This window comes from Lates calcarifer, linkage group LG6 (assembly GCF_001640805.2).
Source record: "Lates calcarifer isolate ASB-BC8 linkage group LG6, TLL_Latcal_v3, whole genome shotgun sequence".
Lineage (NCBI taxonomy): Eukaryota > Metazoa > Chordata > Actinopteri > Centropomidae > Lates > Lates calcarifer.
Window position 1 is genome coordinate 9,113,907 of NC_066838.1, and position 19,402 is coordinate 9,133,308.

The following is a 19,402-nucleotide window of genomic DNA, read 5'->3' on the forward strand; positions in this document are numbered from 1 at the left end:
TTCAATCACACAAATAGTGCCATCTTTTTACACAGTCTTTTACAAGCTGTTCTGGAGGCCTCTGCACCCTGTCAAAATTTGGCTGGCCACTATTTGTCACACAAATCTGTGGCTGCAAATCATGCTCACATTGCTGTTTTAAGACAGGGGGGAAGCTTAATTAACCAACAGAAGAGGAAGTTTAACATGGCCCCCAACAGAAGAAATGAAAGAGAAAGTCAAATCAGTAAGACTTTTGGGCAAGGACACATTAGAATCACCAGCCATAAAATATTAGATTTATTTATCTCTTAATTCAACAAATACTCTTTGTCTCACACACCATGATTAGTTCCATTAAATCACAATTAACAAGTTCAATAGGAAGAGAATAGTATCAGACAGACATTTTTTTCATACAACACAATTAGGACCCACTTGCTTGCACTTTGAATTCACTTCATCCAGAATGACACTTGAAACACCAAGAAAACAAACGAGCCAACAGGACTACTATAGGCATAAGATGGAAAATAAAACACAGAACGAAAAACAAACTGAAAATCAAAATAATTCTGTTTAAACAACTACACATAAGTTATTCATGGTTAATTATAATCCACAGAGCACCATCTGATCTGAAGGGTGCCTTGTTCTTATATTTTCTCTGGAGTGGGGTTAATGATTATATCTAGCAGCTCAAAAACCAATAATAACATATTCACCCCATGGTTTTTCACATATTTCATTTCCCAGCTATAAACACGAACACACTCACAGTTAGACCCATGGCGGACATTTTCACTGGATCTTTGACAACTTTGCATGAAGACTGATACCTGGACAGGCTTGTTAATGCCCGCATATTTAATCACCCCCTTTCATGCGGAGGTCACGCTCTTCTGTCCAGTTAATAAAACATGTTTTCTGGAATGAGTAGACTACTTTACACTATGATTGTAGAGTTTATTATTGCACATTATCACGAAGGCAAAATAAAAAGATGTACATTTCACACAAATAATCCTCCTCACGAGCTTCTATGTCAAGAGGTCAACATGATGTTTTTGATAAGGTCTGCGTCATGACAACCTGCCGGAGTGCAGCATTTTGGGACATCACCGTTCAGTAAAGGTCATCTCTGAAGCTCTCAGTCGTGGATATTGTACCTGAACGCCTCTATAAGCCCTTCAATTGAGTGAATGAAGCCAGATATGGCGCATATGCCCCCAATTACAAAAATAGCAACGTCGAAGAAGACGTGGTGCCACAGGAGATTCCTCCACTGGAGCTTCAGATGGAAGAGGCTCGGCAAGAGGAAGCACAGGCCAGCGCCGGTGAGGCTCCCAGTTAAGCCCATCAGCAGGGCAAAATGGGGGACAAAGACGGCCATAAGCAAGGTGAAGACTACCAGGCCAACTCGAAGGCCCAGGCCCCACGATTTCAACTGCCCGCCGGGACCGTAGCAGTCAGGAAAGAGGGCTCTCCCGCCATCCTGGAACAAGGATTTCTCCAGAACCTCAACCGCAGCAAAGAACGGCAGCGGGTAGGATAACAGCGCCTTGGCCACAAGGAAGATGTTCACCACGGCCCGGATGGTTGAAGGCAGGTTATCCGTGATGACCTCTTTGGTGGCGTCTGCCCACGTCAAGTAGGCCACCAGGGCAAAGAGGCCCTTGAGGACGCAGGCGGCGATGTGAGTCCACTCCATCATGCAGTGGAACTCGCTGGGCTTCTGCATGTTTCCCTCTAGGGAGGGGAGGAAGATCTGGGAGGTGTAGCTGAACACGATGATACCAATTGAAATGGGGAATTTCTTCACATCGATGTAAAACTTGACCTTCTCCCAGGCCCACTCGCGCGCCCTGGAGAGGCAGTATGCGATCACGAGGATGTTAATGACGAAGTGCGCCAGGGTGCAGAGGAAGCTGAACTTGGACACGGCCTTGAGGTTCTTCAGGAACGCGCACGGCAGGAGTGCGGCCGTGGCCACCACAGACCAGGCTTTCTGGGAGACGGGAAACCCCGGGAAACTGTTGTACATCAGGTTGCCGCTGACCACGACGTAAAGAATGCAGGTCATGACCAGCTCGATAATCTGAGCCACGTTCACAACGTGCCCGCCCAGCGTTGGGAAGCGGGGCGCGCAGCATGCGTTGGCGATGTCCACGTAAGAGTCCCTCACGCGCACTTTTATGCCGTCCTCGTTCTCCTCGTAGAGACACGCGATGAGAATTTTGCCCGTGTAGCAGCACACCACAGCCGCAAAGATAATGAGGAAGAGACCGAGGTAGCCGCCGTGGAGGATGGCGTACGGCAGGCCGAGGACGAACATGCCCTGCGGACAGAGAAGCGCAGTTGAGTGGTAATGGACGAGGCCTTCATCGCAGTGACAGGCTGAGCTAGCCCCGCGCATGCGATGACTGGCTCACACAGCTCACATCTTACATAATAACAGTAACAAAAAAAAAAATATTTTTACACATTAAAATGGCACTGCAATACAGAAATGTGTAATTTATCACAGCTGTTTCATCCCACTGTCTGGATCACACAATTATTTTCCATTTTGCCTCGCCCTTGAAAAACAGGCCTTTCATTTGCGCAGGCAGTAGGTTGAATCGAATTAAAGCATTAAAACCACAATTTAAAAACGAAATTTGAAATTAATTTGATTCAAACTTTAATTTGATGGAGCCGCTGATAAGCACGTGGGTGCCATTCAGCCTCGGGGCTATCAAAGTCAAACAGGCCCTGCCTGCAGCTCCACTGATAAAAAGATTTGAATAAATAAATTCTAAGACTCAGCGACTGCAATGAATTCATTCACAAACCATGAATTAAATGTTCAATTGAAGCCCGAATTTAATTAGGATTCAAATGTAGCTGGTCATATTAAATAATATAGGTTGTGATATATTTGAAAGCTCCATCTAGTTTTATTCGACAGTGTTTCGAACATATTAATTTGTATTTGTGTGAAGATTTTCTACTTGCAAACATCTTAAATCTTAAAAAAAAAACAAAAAAAAACATGAAAATCTTCAAGGTGACTTTTTGTGCAGTTGCAGGCCTGCTTGTTGCATGCAGCACTTGGTGTTTTTTTTGCAGTCAGACATGCAAGACGAGAGTAAATCACACAGTGTACCTGAATGGCGTTGGTGACGTTCCAACCAGCTTCCCACGACGTGATTTTTGGTTTGTCCTCTTCCAGCGAGCCTCCAGTCTTCAGGGAAGGCCTGGGGCCGGTGCCGTCTCGCTGGTAGTGGCTGTCCCCCTCCAACTCCCCCTCTCCCTCTCCCTCCAAGTGTCCCCCTTCCTCTTCTCCCTGAAGGACATCCATTTGCATTCCTTGCCTGTAGTCATAATCCAAGTCGTCGCACTCGGCGAAACCCAGACCCTCCTCGTCCGTCGCGGCCTGGAAGCCCAGCCGGGCGAACACCCCACTGACCTTGGCCTGAGATTTGTGGGACACCGTGTGGGCCGCGTTGGTCAGCTTGTTGGTGAGCTTGTGTCGTATTAGGTGAGCCATCTTTATCCGAATAAAATACGGTCTTCAGGTGAAAATGATATTACCGACTAAAAAAGCAGAGAGGCAGGTGCATGCAGGGTGATAAAAAAAAAAACCTGCTACTGTAAAGTCATGCCTGTTGGCTCTTTGACGTCGTCGCGAAGTAAGCTAACCAGCCTTCTAACGGCTGCCTAACTGACTCACCCAAACCGTTAAAAATCCTCAGCCGCTTTTCTTGACTTATCATCCATATTACTCCCTCAAAAAACACTCCTTGGCATCTCCCTCAACGAAGAAACGCCCCGATACAGAGACAAAAACGAAAATATGTCCTCATTTGTAGTTAAAAGAGACAATTTCGCATTTTTCCCCCCTCCAAGCAGCTTTTTTTCAGTTGGGGGTCCTGTTGGTGACTGCGCGAGCACTGGAATCTCTGACTGCATCACCCAGTGAGAGAGAGAGAGAGAGAGAGAGAGAGAGAGAGAGAGAGAGAGAGAGAGAGAAGCATGCACGTGTCCGCATAGAGTGCCAGTGAAACGGCTCGTGCACAACAGAACTGTCACGAATGGCACAGAAAAAGAGAGCAGAGAGTTTATTTCACCGGCAGAGTGATCACGGTCGTTTAAAGGCAGCAGCAGTGTAACAGAACAGTCCCCGACATTATGCATGAATGAAGAGATCAAACATTTCACCTGTTCATGCTCCGTCCTGTCAACAGGTCGACAGGCACTGCCATCAACAAACATCTGGCGTAATGCATGAATGCGAAATAAATCTAAATATAACAAAAACACATGCTTTAATTTATCAAAATGTAGCGAAATAATATATTTTGGAGCTCTTGCATTCATCTGCAGTTGTCGATGAAATTAGAATAAATTAATGCCTTATATAGAGAAACCATAGAGGCTGTTGATGCAAAAATGGTCTCAGTTTTTTCGTTAGAAAAAAAAAAACACTTCCACCTGACCTGCTCAACTGTATAGTACAGCATACCCACAGTCACACACCCCCATGATTAATTTTTTTAATGTAAAGACAAAAGACCTTATGTTCCATATTTTTGGGAATAATTAAACATTGCAAATTATCTTTGCCAATAGAAAATATTGTAATGTATTTTCCAAGAACGTTTTAATATTTTTCTAACAAATTTTCATTCAGTAATAAAAAACGAAAACATTTATATTAATGCAGGATTTACATGTATGAATTTCTCACGCATGCACGCGGCTACAGATTTTAGAAGTTTCCTGCTCATTTAACAGCTTGATTCCAGATGTGCATGTTCAGCAGGCTGTGGAGGGATGCAACTCGTTGCTGATATGATGAACATCCTGCAGCTGGCCTGCTGCACAGACCACCGACAGCACCACGGACAGCTCCTTCAACACAGAAAGGAAGAAAAAAAAACACGGGCTCAGACTCTTCCTCAGCCTTTTCCCCCTTCACACAGAAAGAAAACAAGTCCGCCCTTTATCACACCATCCACTTCGATTATACTATCGATTATAGCAAATTTTATTCTTTATTTATTCTTGTCTTTTAGTGAGATTTATTTAGTAAAGATCTACACAGAAGAAAAAAAATATGAAGGAGAGAGTTATGTCTTCTCCACCTCAGCTCTAATCCTCGGGAATACGAAGCACCTCGTCTTTGCCTCCATAATCGGCTGTGACACGGCTGAGCAAAACTGTCATCTTTTTTTTTTCCAGCCTGCTTGCAGAAATGTAGCCCACTGTGGTAAGACAGTCCCGATGATAAATAAAATAAAATAAAAAAAACACCGAAAATGTTTTTAAATTAAGGATTTTTTTTAATGACTTTTTTTCAAGGCTGATTCAAATTGCCATAGAGCGGTAAGAATAAAGTGTTAAGAAGCACGAGACAACATTGTATGAGCAGCATCGCAAGACAAAAAACAAAAAAAAAAAAAAAAAAAAAAAAAAAAATGGACGAGAGCTCTAAATTTAGACACCAGCCAGAGGACAGAGAAAGTTCCGCATATTTTCATGCTTGGCTTGGGCTGCTTTGCCAGCTGCTGTTTGCGTTCAGGCCAACACAATGTTTGTTGGTGTGTGTGTGTGTGTGTGTGTGTGTGTGTGTCATCAGCGTCTGAGGGTATGTGCGTGTGTGTATGTGCGTGTAGGGCAGTGAGGAAATCGGGAGAGTCCTTGAGGCATCTCTCCCTCCCCCATCATCACATGCACACAAACCTCGGGACAAACGCTGGGACAGGAAACGTCACAAGCGCGCGCACACACGCAAACACACGCAAAAAAACAAAAACGCAAGCATGCAAAAATACATGCAGCCTCACCCAAAATCTTTCAAAAATGAAACTGATTATGGAGAAACGTGCACGAAAGAGGTAGAAAAAATAATGCGGAAGAAGTAGAAAATAGTTTTACAAATTTATAAAAAAAAATACACCAGTCTACATTAAATTCTTTCCAACACGATGGATGTATTTCTAAGCTATTTCCTCATGACAAAATGGATTTCCAGTCTGCCTTTTTTCTTTGAAAGGGCTTTGAGATTGGTTGCTGGGGCGACCAATTTAGCTTCTAATGCTACAAAGAGAAGGATTAATTCAGGCTCGGTTCGTGTGTGTGTGTGTGTGTGTGTATGAGTGAGAGACAGCGAGAGAGAGACACTCAGAGAAGGGAGTGTATGCTTGCAGCGCGCTCGGTTCAGTGTGTGTGTAGGCCTGAGATATGGAGGGGCTTATAGCTTCGTCTAACAGCCGTGCAGCCCTGACTGGGAGCAATAATCTCTGATAGTTGCCATGGCCACAGTAATTGGACAGGGTGTGTGTGTGCATGTGTGTGTGTACATTGAGGTTTTGGGGGAAAAGAGATTTTGTCAGCACAGGTTTGCTTTTTGTGTGTCTGAAAGTCTTGGATAGAAGAAGAATTAAACGTATTCAAGCCAAACCTTTTTGTCAGAGTGGAAAAAAAGCGAAGTAGAAACTGTAGAACAGTCATAGCACTAGCTTTTACCAATACTGCAGAGTGGAGAGAGTTTGCCTTTTTCAATCCAATACAATTGTTTACTGTCATTGTCATTTTGCTAATATTAGATTGAAAAACATGCATTCTGCATCCAGATGTACGATAACTCTGACTGGCTGATGGTGACCATGATGTTAGGAGAACAGTTTACCTAAATCATGGGTATTTTAGGGCTTTGTTCAAGAATACATTGTAGAAAATTTCAAGTGACTCAGACCCCTGACCATTGATTTGATTATTTAACTTTACCATGTTGCTGTGGAGCTACCTAGACTATGCTATTAATAACCTCTGTGCACATGGTATCTCAGTTTTGGCTTCAGTAGTTGTAACTGCAGAATGCTTTCCTTCAAAATAAGTCATTTTCACTGCAGATGTTTTGACATGTAGCCTAACAGTAGGAGGAGGGCGGGGGTAAATAGTACAATTACTGATGGTTGAATTCCATTTAACTGCTTCAGTTTCAGGGTCCTGGTTCATGCTGGCTCACTGTCACACTGTCACGTCTTACTGGGACACTTGAACAGAACAGAGCCATTGTTAATGTTACTGGCAACACCTGCACTTTAATAACAAGTCAAATTGACTGCTGTGAAAAGGCCCCATCAGGTCATGCTTACAGGAATTTGGAAATCAAGGCGATACATAGGCCCACAGAGGTAAATAAACATAAAAATAACATAAACATAAAAAACATAAAAATAAAAAAACATAACAAGTGTATAGGTGGAAATGAAAGTGGCTTACACTCAAAGACTGAAGAAAGTTTTGTCTGACTTTCCATCTAATTACAGGATTTAAAAGTGGCCTTATGGTGGTAGCGTTCAAATATAAGTGTCAATATAATCAATACAGTTTTTTGAGATGTCCTGCTATCTAACAGACAAGTGGGATGTGATTCCTTGGTGTATATTACAAAATTCAATAAAATATTATTCTGTTAACATGGTGTGTTTTTTGGGGAAGTGGACCACAGGTGTTTTCACTTATGTTGGCTGATTACCAGGGCGGTGTGGGCGTGCACAAACTGCACTTGATTGACATCTAGCCTGCAGCCTTTCACTGTGGGAACTCTATTCTTTCCTTGTGCTTTGATTGAATTGGACGGAATAAATGACACTTTAAATCCCACCCTAATTTGTTACTGTTGCTAAATTCCCTCTAAAATTACTGTATAGTTTAGATGCTTATCGCAAAACATGTGCTACTTTCACAAGCAACACAGTGGTTAGATTTATTCTTTAATGTTTGTAATTTCAACATCTTGCTCTCACAAGATGTATTGTCCAGTCCTAAATTGTGTCTTTTTCACTGCAATCTGTCAACTCAAAAAATAATGTAGTTAGCACTCAGTGGTTTTGAAAGCAACACTAGGTTACTAATGTAGCAAGCTAATTAGCTTGACAAGCTAATGTTTGCAGCTTATGTTAAAGCACAAATTTAATGCATTCCCTACACTTTGGCCATTGTGTTTTGCAAAAGCTTGAGAAGACAGTACACTGTACAGTACAATTATTAAATGCCACGTATCACTCTATTTAGAGCTCCATGCTCATTGCTTTGACCTAATCAAAACCAAAGGTTGACCAGCCTGCCATGTCTAGTTCTGGCTGCTATGATTGGACAATTGCTGTTTAGGGGTGGGGTTTAGTGAACAGTCAGATCATGGCACAGCCTCATCCAACTTCAACCTGACTGGGTGTGCAGGGCCAACTATAGTTACAATTTTAAGCTCTTGCTCTCTAAAAACAGTGGACGAATATATTGAAACTGTAGACATATCCGTATTATTTAATAACTGACACACACACACACTCAAATAAATTGAAAAAAGTTAATATTTGCATTTTTAGAAATATCCTTCCCACACACAGTCACATGCACACGCTCCCACACATGCATGAATGCATGAATAGTGACAGGTGCACAAACACATTAATCACTCTATGGCCCAAAAAGATCTGCTGGGCTTTCAGGGCCAGGGATTGAAGAGAACAGTAGTGACAGACTGTGTGTGTATGTGTGTATGAGAGGGAGAGAAAGACAAAGAGATAGAGGTTACAGTGTATGTGTCTCAAAGAGGAAGAATGTGTGTGTGTGTGTGTGTGTGTGTGTGTGTGTGTGTGACTGTGTGTATGCAGGCGTGACAGGGTGTGGAAGAGAGTCATGGAGGTTGCAGGGGGTTTTGTCTGCAGTGTGGCTCTGATACATCAGAAGTGCTCAGAGTCAGGACTGTTACGTAAACTGGGCTCTGTTCCTCCAACTGTCATTCCTTCACTTACTAATACACACACACTCACACAGGGTTTTCTTTTGTCTTGACTGTTTTTAGCCAGTCACTCTCACATTCGCAGCATAACATGATAATTCATAGGAGTTCTTGCCCCCGTGAATAATGATCTGAACCTGTCAACAAATTGGGATTGATTTGCTGAGGTGATACTGAAGTTAATCATGGTCACTCCAATAAATCAAATTTGAATATGAACTGATATTGCTATTGTTACATCATAATGACACAAGACAGATAAAATTACATTTTGAATTACAAAAACACGTCTTCTGATTCCAGAATATACACTGATGTTTACAAAAGAATGTTCTGTGTTGTCATGACAGCAGAATGGAAATAATTCCACAATTGTGTGATTCATAATCACGCACATAATCATCACTGACAGATGTTTTCCCCTCACAGCGTTGTGCAAAAAGGAAAAAAAACAAAACCCCCAGCATATTGTCACTGAGAAATCACAGTCTTTTCCTGCCTCCACATAAACAGCATTTGAAGGAGAGGTGAAGACCTTCAGTATGTACCAGATGTGAGCTTTTGGTTTAGGAGCTGGTGGTTCTAATCCTTGAAGAGGATGCTTAACAGTCCTATTACTGCCAATGTGAAAAAACAAGAAATATAATATAATATAATATAAATATAATCAATATAATCAAGACATTATCTAATAATAAATGCATCAATAACATTTAATTTTCCACTTGCCTCTCTTCTGCTTAATCACATCACAGTCAGTAAGAACCACCCAAAAATAAGATTAAAGACAATAAATAATTAACACTAAAAATAATGAAAGACATGATCAAATCATAGTATTGTTCATGAACACTCATCATAATTGGCCATATCTAACATTACCCCCCCCCAGTCTAACAGTCTGTTCATTCCTCCACAAAATGGAGGCTGCTTGGCATCACGCGCGGCAGTCCCAGAGTGCTTGTAGACTATTAGTTCCCCTGTGCCTCATCACTGCTGCCTGGATGACAAGCACAACAAGCAGAGAGCTGCGAGCATCGTGCACGGACAGCGGCACAATGTCATGTCTTGCCTCTTGGGAGTAATGGACGCCAGTGTGTGTGTGTGTGTGTGTGTGTGTGTGTGTGTGTTTGGAAGAGAGAACATAGATGGGGGTGTATTTGTATGAGTTTGTGGCCTTATGTGCATGGGTGTGTGGGTGCGGATGCGTGTATGCGATTGTATGTGTGTGCGTGTGTGTGTGTGTGTGTGCTTGAGAGGGTAAGCTGACCCAGATCTGCTTATTAGCATCAGGAGGAGGGGGACGGCAGTCACTTAGAGCTTTGTGCCTGAGCAGTGAACTGTGCTCGAGCTTCAGTGACACACCATCAAGCTTCATACAGTAACACCCCTCCCACACACACACACACACACACACTCCTTTCTTCATCCTTTACATTCTCTGCTCCCAAATATCTGTGCTGTCCAGGAAATAAAACCACTCAATCCACATAATACACTTCCTCCAATTTTCAATTCATGTTCTTCTCAAAAGATAAAATAATGCTAATATTGTACATACATAAATAAAATTATAAATAAAAAAACAATAATCACAGGAACAAAAATATAATGTCCCCAAATGTATAGGACGGGCATAGTTATTTTTGTTAAATTTTTTTTTTTGTTGCTACATTTCAATACAATATACACTAGACTGAACAAAATATTAAAGCCCAAGTAGCCATTTGCTGCAGCATTACATCAAATGAAAATATTGTGTATGTCTCACGCATTACTTTATGTCTAAAATGTAAGACTTATTTGGCATATTTAGGAATTTTAGTAGAATTTGAAAGTTCTGTGGGGTCTAACACTGCCCTTGTAAAGATGGATATTAACCTTGCACTTTTGAAGGGGTTTAACATATTAAAAAAACATGGCAAGAAGAGGGAGCACATGAAGGATGCTTAAAACTGCTGTGATGTGAAATATTGAAAACTACTTTTGTATGAGCAAAAGATAATGATGCCTCCATTTCCTGTATTGTATAATATAGAATATCATATTTATCTCTGGCATTAATCTTCAGTTATTTAAACTGATTGCTGAACAAAAGCATCAATGAAACTCAAAAATTCTGTGTTGCTACTTTAGATACAATCATCTACCTACCTTCATTTGAGAATTGGGCATTACATTAGATCATGTAATGCAGGGTAATGAAAACCACAGAGTGTGAGATCTCCAACATGTGCATAGACTGAATGGTCTGAACTGAAGCCTACTGGGACATACAGTTGCTCTCATGTGCAGGTGTCCCACATCACCAGCTGAGGCTTCACCCGGTCAGCTGAGAGTAACAGGATGGCAGACAGAAAGAAATCAGGGATCTCAGGCCTGAGGGAAAATGTCTGTTCACATGGTTACAATTTATCTTCAAAATGGACTCATCCATTTCTAGCATTTATGTCCAGTTGACCCCATTTGAGGTAATAGGTGATAATAAGAAAATGGTGGTGAGACTTGCAACATTTATTTTAGTTTGCACAAAGATTGGAAATAGCTCTGAGATCAGTGTTTGGCTTTTTTTTTATGTCTGCATCATTCTATTAAAGGGAAATTTCAATGCCTCCACTAGAATTTAAAATCGAGGTCTATGGATTTGAGCAAAATGTTGCTGTACAGCAAGGCCAAACAAGGAAAGAGGTCAGTGTTGAATGTCTGTCTTGTGTAAATGACAGTAAATTGCAATTACAATTTTATACACAGAACTTTAAAATTCTTTCAATATTTTGATAGGAGATAGAAATGTATGATGTTTATATACAGAGCGACAAAACATGATAAATCCAAGGATAAAACACTGTCTCATCTCACAAGGTCTTATTACATTGAGTGTAGTACGACCTCTGGTGGTAAAAAATAGATATTTTTCATAATTCACCTTTATTGTAAACGCAAACACACGGTATTCATACACAATACATTATCGTAACAAAGCTTTGCTGCATTGCAGACAAACAGAGAATGTTTGGCTGGAAACTAAAACATGAGTCAGAAAAATGTGGGGACATTTTGTTTGGATTTTTGAAACAGTCAAGTCAAAACATATATGTTATCATTCTATTTTATACTTTATAATATGAATTTTACTTATTTTAGCTCAAGTTCTGCTCAGATATTTCTCTGCATACTGCTTTACACAGATTCAATGCCTTTATGTTTAGGCGGAACGATAGGTAGGTGGCACCAAGCTTCCAGTCGAATGTATTTTGCAGAAGCCCACTTTCAAAATGGCTTCCCAAGACCGGCCGGTTTGCCAAATTTTCTCATTTCAGGACTGTAAAGCCTCCCCCGACCCGATTTTTGAACTTCCCGCCCAGTGTCTGACCCCTACACCGGTCCCGATAGTGATAGATAACGGCTCCTTCCAGACCCGGGCCGGTTGGGCGGCTTCAGCGGCCGAGTTTGACTCTCCGCGGCTGCTCTTCAGGTCTGTGGCGGCGCGGAGCAGAGGGGCCGCCCGCAGCGAGACCCAGATCGGTAACGACATCCCCAACCTGGAGCCGCTTCGGTGGCTGCTGAAGAGCCAGTTCGACCGAAACGTCGTGGTCAACTTCGAGATCCAGGAGCTCATCTTCGACTATGTGTTTACACATCTGGGCATCGCCTCTGAGGTATTATTGCTGGAGGGCTGGCAAAAATAGTATCCCTTAGCAAATGTGCGTCCATGTCCATGTCACGAGAAGGAAGACCAGTGAATTTATTGTATTTTCTTTTCATATCATTGCCTTTTTGACCAGAGAAGGAAAAGTTTGGCTTTTGTAAAGCCAGTTTACAAACTATAATTTACTTTACTACACTTCAGTTAAATCCCATATCTCTTTTCGATTTTTACTTATCACAGTTGTTGTTGTCGAAATATGTAGAATGTAAATATGTAAAATGCATTAATACACTTGGAAAGGCAATTCAACCAGACAAAATGCTTGAGGTTAACCACAGTAATGCTCCAAAAATACAAAATGTAAATGTCACAGATTTACACAGTTCATATGTACAGTAAGGTGTTTTATTCCTAGTCTGACAGGTGGACATTTTACTCTAACCACTGAGGCAAAGTGGCAGGTGTGCCTCTCATTTATTAAACCAGCTCTGCCAATAATGTGCCTTTGGAATGACAACACACATTAAGAATAAAACAAAAGACAACAGCTCATTTTGCTATTTTTTGCTCAATTACACTAATGCACACTGGTAATGTTTAGCCGTTTAATATGTGATACCAGATGATAACATTAGCTTCCCATGCTTTTTTGCAGGGCGGTGTGGAGCACCCCATCGTGCTCACAGAAGCACCCTGTAACCCGCTGCACTGTCGGCAGATGATGTCAGAGTTGCTCTTTGAGTGCTACCGTGTCCCGTACGTCTCCTACGGCGTGGACGGCTTGTACAGTTTCTACCACAATAACACCCAGAGAAACATCCGTCCAACCCACACAGGCCTTGTTCTGTCCTCAGGATACCACTGCTCACACATCCTGCCAGTTATCAACGGCAGGTGAGGCAGTGTGTTGCATTTGCCCTTTCACTGTTCATTTTATATTTTTCTGTAAGAAATGCTCAGTCACTCTGGCTCTTTTTACCTGATAAACTTTTTTTCACAACAGGAATTTTGACTTGTCATAACAGGAAAAGCACAGGTGTTACTACATTAATGATGGCTTTGTTCTGTATATAAAGTTAAGTGTGAGCCAGCACATACAATACCAGGACTCTGAAACTGAGGCAACTAAATGGAATTCAGCTGTAATCATTTACATCAGTTACATCAGTTTCCAACTGGGATGTGTTTAAATGTCCTTAGTGTAGGAGACCTTTTGTTTTTGACTCACTTGCTTTGGACAGTTTGTTGTGTTGAGATTCATTTTGAAATGGTTTTGATTCAAGGTTGGATGCGGTGAACTGTAAGCGTGTGAACGTGGCTGGGAGTCAAGCAGCATCTTACCTGCAGCGCCTCCTCCAGCTGAAATACCCAGGTCACCTCGCTGCCATCACACTCAGCCGCATGGAGGAACTGCTGCATGAACACAGTTACACTGCTGTGGATTATCATGAAGGTACAGTTTACACTGATACACTTAAGAGCTTCTCTTGGCAAATTTACAGCTCCACATTACATCATCAAATAACCATTATGTTTCTGAATAGTTGAAAACCTCCAAGTTAATCTCAAGGTACATTAATAAACTGCTCAGAAACATGAAGTTTCTCCTTGTTTCTGCTGTAAATGCAGGTGGTCATAGATTAAACATGTACCTCCTTTCCTCTGTACTTACTCTCCATTTCCTCCATGTTGTGCTCCCCACAGAGCTGGAAAAGTGGCGTAGCCCAGAGTTTTATGAGCGGGAGGTTCACCGTATGCAGCTTCCCTTCTCGGGTAAGGTGCCGGGCGGCGGTGTGAGCGTGGAGGAGAGGCAGGAGAGACGAGCTCAGCAGCTTCGACGGCTTCAGGAGATCAATGCCCGTCGGCGGGAAGAGAAGCTGCAGCAGGACCAAGAGAGGCTGGACAGACTTCTGGCAGTGCAGGCAAGGAGCCTATTGTGTCATTTACAGTTTATTGTGATATTTTTTAGGTTTTTTAACTGGTGTTTTATATGTGCAGTTGTTCATCTGGCTATGCGAGACACCTACAACAGTAATTATAAGAATGTACAACATGTTTTATGAGTTTTCTGTGTCCAGGAGCTGCTGGATGACGGCCTGTTGGATCAGTTTCATAAGAGGCTGGTGGAGCTCAACATGGACTCAGCTGAGGAGCTGCAGTCATACATCAACAAGCTGCAGCTGGCTGTGGAGCAGGGAAGACAAAAACTGCTCCACAGCGATGGAGCAGACGGAAAGATGGAGGTGGGTGTTAATCTACTGCATTTGTTATTTGTTATTTTGTAAGCGCTGTGTCCATATTTTATGGCTACGTGTCTGATAAAACATTTGAGAAGTTAAAAAAAGTTAAACCAGTCCTATGGAGCATGGCAGTCACAAAAAAAAGCAGTGTTTCTATATATGCACTGTATCACTTGGCTCTAAGCTAAGTATGTAAATTTCTCAGTGTCCAGCACTAATGAGGAAGCGAAATGGTAAAACTATAGTGTATTCATTACAGCGTAGTTTTTATATATATATATATATATATATATAAAAATGACAGCTGCTGTTAAACTTAGCAGCCACTGAGCTCAAGTCAAATTCAAATGATCCAATAATTAATTAGGTGTACATGTCATTACCATGAATGTGCTGGGGGGCTCTAGAGGATCGGTCCTTGTTTGCTGCAGCGTATGTACTGCGGGCTGACATGAAGCCTGAGGCTGTTCTGTCGCTCTCTGCCAGGTGTCTGAGCTGGAGCAGCCGATGGACGAGGGAGATGGAGTGGCACTGATGGATCCTGACTTCCCTGAGGACACGCTGCCAGAAAAACCTGCTAATGTGGTTCAGGTAGTGGCACGGTGACACTGCAGCTTCCCAGACAGATATTTAGATCCTCATTAATTTAATATGCAGCAGGATGAGTGAGAAAACTTTTTTGTGCCAGAACAGTAATGAAACTGGCTAACTTTGCTCATGAGCTAAAGTATTTGGTGTCTGTATCTCTCACACACTTATATCAGCACAGAATAACTTTGATCTTGTCTCCAGCCCATGTTCAACATGGCGGAGTACCACCAGCTGTTTGTAGGGACAGAGCGTCTGCGGTGTCCAGAGATCCTGTTCCAGCCCTCGCTGACTGGAGAGGACCAGATGGGACTGATGGAGACGCTGCAGTACGTCCTGGCCAGGTAATGATACAGTGTGGCACCTGCACACAAAAAAAGTTCCCATATGCATATACACACGCAGCCAGACACATACGAAGACTTGCAAACACACATATAAATTATGCAAATTCTTTATCATCTGTAACGTAATTTCTCAGCTTTTAACTGTAGTTGTTTTAAAAATATTATGTGTGAAAGGTTACAACTTTGACCAATTAATGTTTTTTTCACAGGTACTCTCCAGAGCAGCAGGAGGCGCTGGTGAGCAATGTATTTCTGACAGGGGGGAACATGCAATATCCCGGGATGAAGGAGAGAGTGGAGCGAGAGCTGCTGGCTATGAGGCCTTTCCAGTCACACTTCAAGGTACAACCTGTATCCTTTTTAAAATTCTATCATTACACATTCCTAATCTAATGTGCTAAACCATGAGGCTCTGAATCATATCCCACTTCACATGTTTGAGCCGAAAACACCTCTTGTTTGATTGTAAATAATTGAGATCTTGGCTGCAAAATTTCTTCCATTTGCTGTTTAGTCAAGTTACTTCAACCATTTTACCCCAAATGAAAATAAAAAGATACATTTGAACTAATTTAATTTAAGTGTTTGTTTACACAGAATATAGATGATCTAATGTACCTAAATGATTCCACACACCAGTATATTCACACACAGTCCTATTAGATTGCAAGTTAAACAAGTTTATCACACAGGCTTACAGTGGAAACATGTACTGACACAGCTTACATCCAAATACATCTCAACTGGATCCTTACATACATATATATATATATATATATATGTATAAATAATGATGAATTTCTTGTTTTTATAAAATATAAAAAGTGCTGAAAGTGATGTGAAAAGAAAAAAAAGAAAAGTAAGACAAAAAGCCCAGATCCAGGGAAACCAGTTCCTCTGGATAAACTGGTCAACCAGTTTTCAGATGATAGTGGTTAAGATAATCCAGAGGTGATCTGTTTTCAAACACATTTGAACTCTGATTGACTTGTTCCCAGGTGACCATGGCATCACAGCCAGCCCTGGACGCCTGGTACGGGGCAAGAGACTGGGCCTTGGAGCATCCACCTGGAGGAGGGGCAGCAGGAGGGATGGATCAGCAGACAGGAGTATGAGGAGAAAGGAGGCGAGTATCTGAGCGAACACTGTGCCTCTAACGCCTTCATTCCCATGAAGATTGCCAAACCAGTTCCCGCTCGCCCAGCCGAGAGCTCCATTACCACACTGACTTTAACTGGAACTTCTTCTGCCGTCTCCACGGTTACGTCTGCCCTAACTCCCTCCTGTTCTACTGTTGCTGCTGATGTTTCTGTGGTTACCTCCTGAACTGAGATCTCAGATATCATGAGTCTTATTTTGGGATGAAGTGAAGTGTATACTTTTTTGGTGGACCCTCTTTCATCCAGTTCAACTTGTCTGCCTTTATCAGTGTCTCATGACTCCCAGCATGCCTTTCAGCAACCCCCAGACAAGAGTTATGAAATTGTTGCATTCAGTCAAAGGTCAATAAGATGTGTCTGGCCTAAACATAAATGTAACTGCAAATTTTTTACAGTGTAAGGGAGTGGATTTTTCCTTTATGTACCAGTGAAGTCACCATTCTTGAATGTAGAAATGGGAATACACTTCCTGTCTGTTCTCGGTCTGCAGAGAGACCTCATCTGTTCACTGTTTGTTTTTTGGTCTCCTGTGACTTTTGTGACTGGAAATACTGTTTTGTTTTATTTTCATTTTGCCTGAAGAAACCACAAGAGACCGTTCATGTTGAACAGCCATCAAATTAATGATCTTAAAAGTCCAGTGGGAATATTTTTGTGTATCGTTATGTAAATAGAATTTGCTGTTTGTACGTTTTTAAAAAATATATATATTTTCACTGATGGAAACAGCTGTCTCTGCTTATAATTGACTGAAAGGTCGAGAGGAAAGTCTGGCAGATGTTGCTTGTTGCAGAGCGACAAATGCTCACAACAAAGAGTTTTCTCATTTGCCTTTAGTTGTATCTATACATACAGTTAATTTTGGCTTTATTATTTCTTAGGTTTTATTAGTCCAAATTTTTGCTGCTACACTAATATAATGGAGGTGAATGGGATTTTATTCATGGTGCTCACATCATTCAAAAATTTTAAAAATTCAACTGCAGCTCTGTCCTCGTTACTGTGAAGAAGGGATACAGCTAACATTTCCTTTTTTAGTTACCCATTATGTAATCAATTAATTGTGTAGTCTATAAAATTTGGTCTGACAAATGAAATAAAATAGAAAAGTCAAGAGGGTGATGTTTAGCAGTCAACTGCTTGATAAATAGACCAATAATTTCAACACTACTCCAGGTAATCCAAACAACATGCACTATAAAGTTGTTGAGATAAATGCCTCCAAACCTGGACCACCAAGAGTATTTTCATGGATAGATAACACCAGAGGTAAGTAAGAACATGTTTTCATTTCTAATTTGGGTGAACTGCATATGGAGGGTAGAGTGTATAGATACTGTATATCTATATATGATTAGATGTTGCAGTATAGTGTTGCACCACTAGATGGCACAGATTAACAAAAAATCTAGGCATTCTGTCCAGACCTCACAGTGATAACTGAGTTATCATTGTAATCACAGTAGTAGATCTTTTGTTTAGTATTACACTGACCTCTATTGTCAGTTTGCTAAAGCCTAAGACTTCATCTCATAGAACTGCTGTGTCAGCCATCTTAGAGAAGAGACACTTTCTCACCATAGGTTTCCCTTAATGTTAGACCTGATGCTGTGGTCTTCTGTGAATGGCAATTGAACAAGATGTTTTTAATGCACTTCTTTACATACCCACAGTTCAATCGGCCTAATGTTCACAAGAACGTGACAGCGGGAACCTTGACTCCAGTTCTCCTCTCATCTAATCTAAAAGTTTAGACTCTCTTAGCCTCTGAGGAACTGTCAGGTGTCTTGCAGGTGTGCTTGCTGTTCTGTTTCACCCCTTGTCAGTCCACATTATTAACCCAGCAGACCTCTGCAGCCTTATAATATTGTGTGGTGTTAAACTGTGCCTCAGCTCACGGTTCAAAACTTCAGACAGCTTGTTCTGCTTCTCCTCAAGCAGCAGTATGGCAACCAAATGCGCACACACACACACACACACACACACACACACACAGAGCAGCAGCAGCAGCCTGGTTTCCACAGCAGGGTAGAGTGGTGCTAATCACAGCCAAAACAGGCCTGTGACTGCAGGGTAATTGGCTCAAATTTAACAAGAGGGATTAAAAAGGAAAAACACGGCAATCTTTTATGTGTAAAAATAAGCAAAGAGGATTTATTTCTATGGCTACATTATTTCAGCACAGCTTTAGGAACGAACAACTTCAACTGCAGGTGCACCTCAAAAAACACTGTGGATAATGGGTGTTTTCTACCTTTTCCATATAATATGTGATCAGCTAATGGAGCTGCTATTGTGTCACTGTTGGTTTGTTATGGACAGTAAACAAGCAGGTGAATAATCCTGGAAAGCTTATTGATCTGAGATCTGTTTGAGAAATACAAAGACTTATTTCATATTCACAGTATTCTCTGGTTATTATCTGTATTGATGGTGGTTCTTCCTGATGCGTTGTGGTTTTAATTAAAGAACAAAAAACAGATGCGATTGGTGGCCATGGTACCCATGTTTATACCTGCTTCCATCTGCATCTTGCTCACCTCTACCATATATACATTTTTTTCCCCCTGTTGTGTGCACTGTTACCACCTTGCCAGATGTCAGTGATGTACAAGTCAAATTTACTGCTAGGACCGATAAACGTC

General features: G+C 41.6%; 2 protein-coding genes across 2 annotated transcripts; one reads left to right on the forward strand and one right to left on the reverse strand.

Moving 5' to 3' along the window:
- Positions 1–256: 256 nt before the first annotated feature.
- Positions 257–4,000, reverse strand: LOC108891657 (vesicular inhibitory amino acid transporter). Its single transcript, XM_018688895.2, has 2 exons — positions 3,128–4,000; positions 257–2,317 (listed from the first exon to the last, which is right to left on the reverse strand). The coding sequence occupies exons 1-2, from the start codon at positions 3,509–3,511 to the stop codon at positions 1,130–1,132; spliced, it is 1,572 nt and encodes a 523-aa protein (XP_018544411.1). The 5' UTR covers positions 3,512–4,000; the 3' UTR covers positions 257–1,129.
- Positions 4,001–12,006: 8,006 nt separating this feature from the next.
- On the forward strand, positions 12,007–17,483 carry actr5 (actin related protein 5). Its single transcript, XM_018688889.2, is given in 10 exon segments — positions 12,007–12,432; positions 13,078–13,316; positions 13,706–13,875; positions 14,127–14,344; positions 14,501–14,665; positions 15,149–15,253; positions 15,455–15,594; positions 15,807–15,939; positions 16,596–16,658; positions 16,660–17,483. Coding segments are annotated over 10 exon segments (1,881 nt in total). The 5' UTR covers positions 12,007–12,048; the 3' UTR covers positions 16,924–17,483.
- The last annotated feature ends 1,919 nt before the right edge of the window (positions 17,484–19,402 follow it).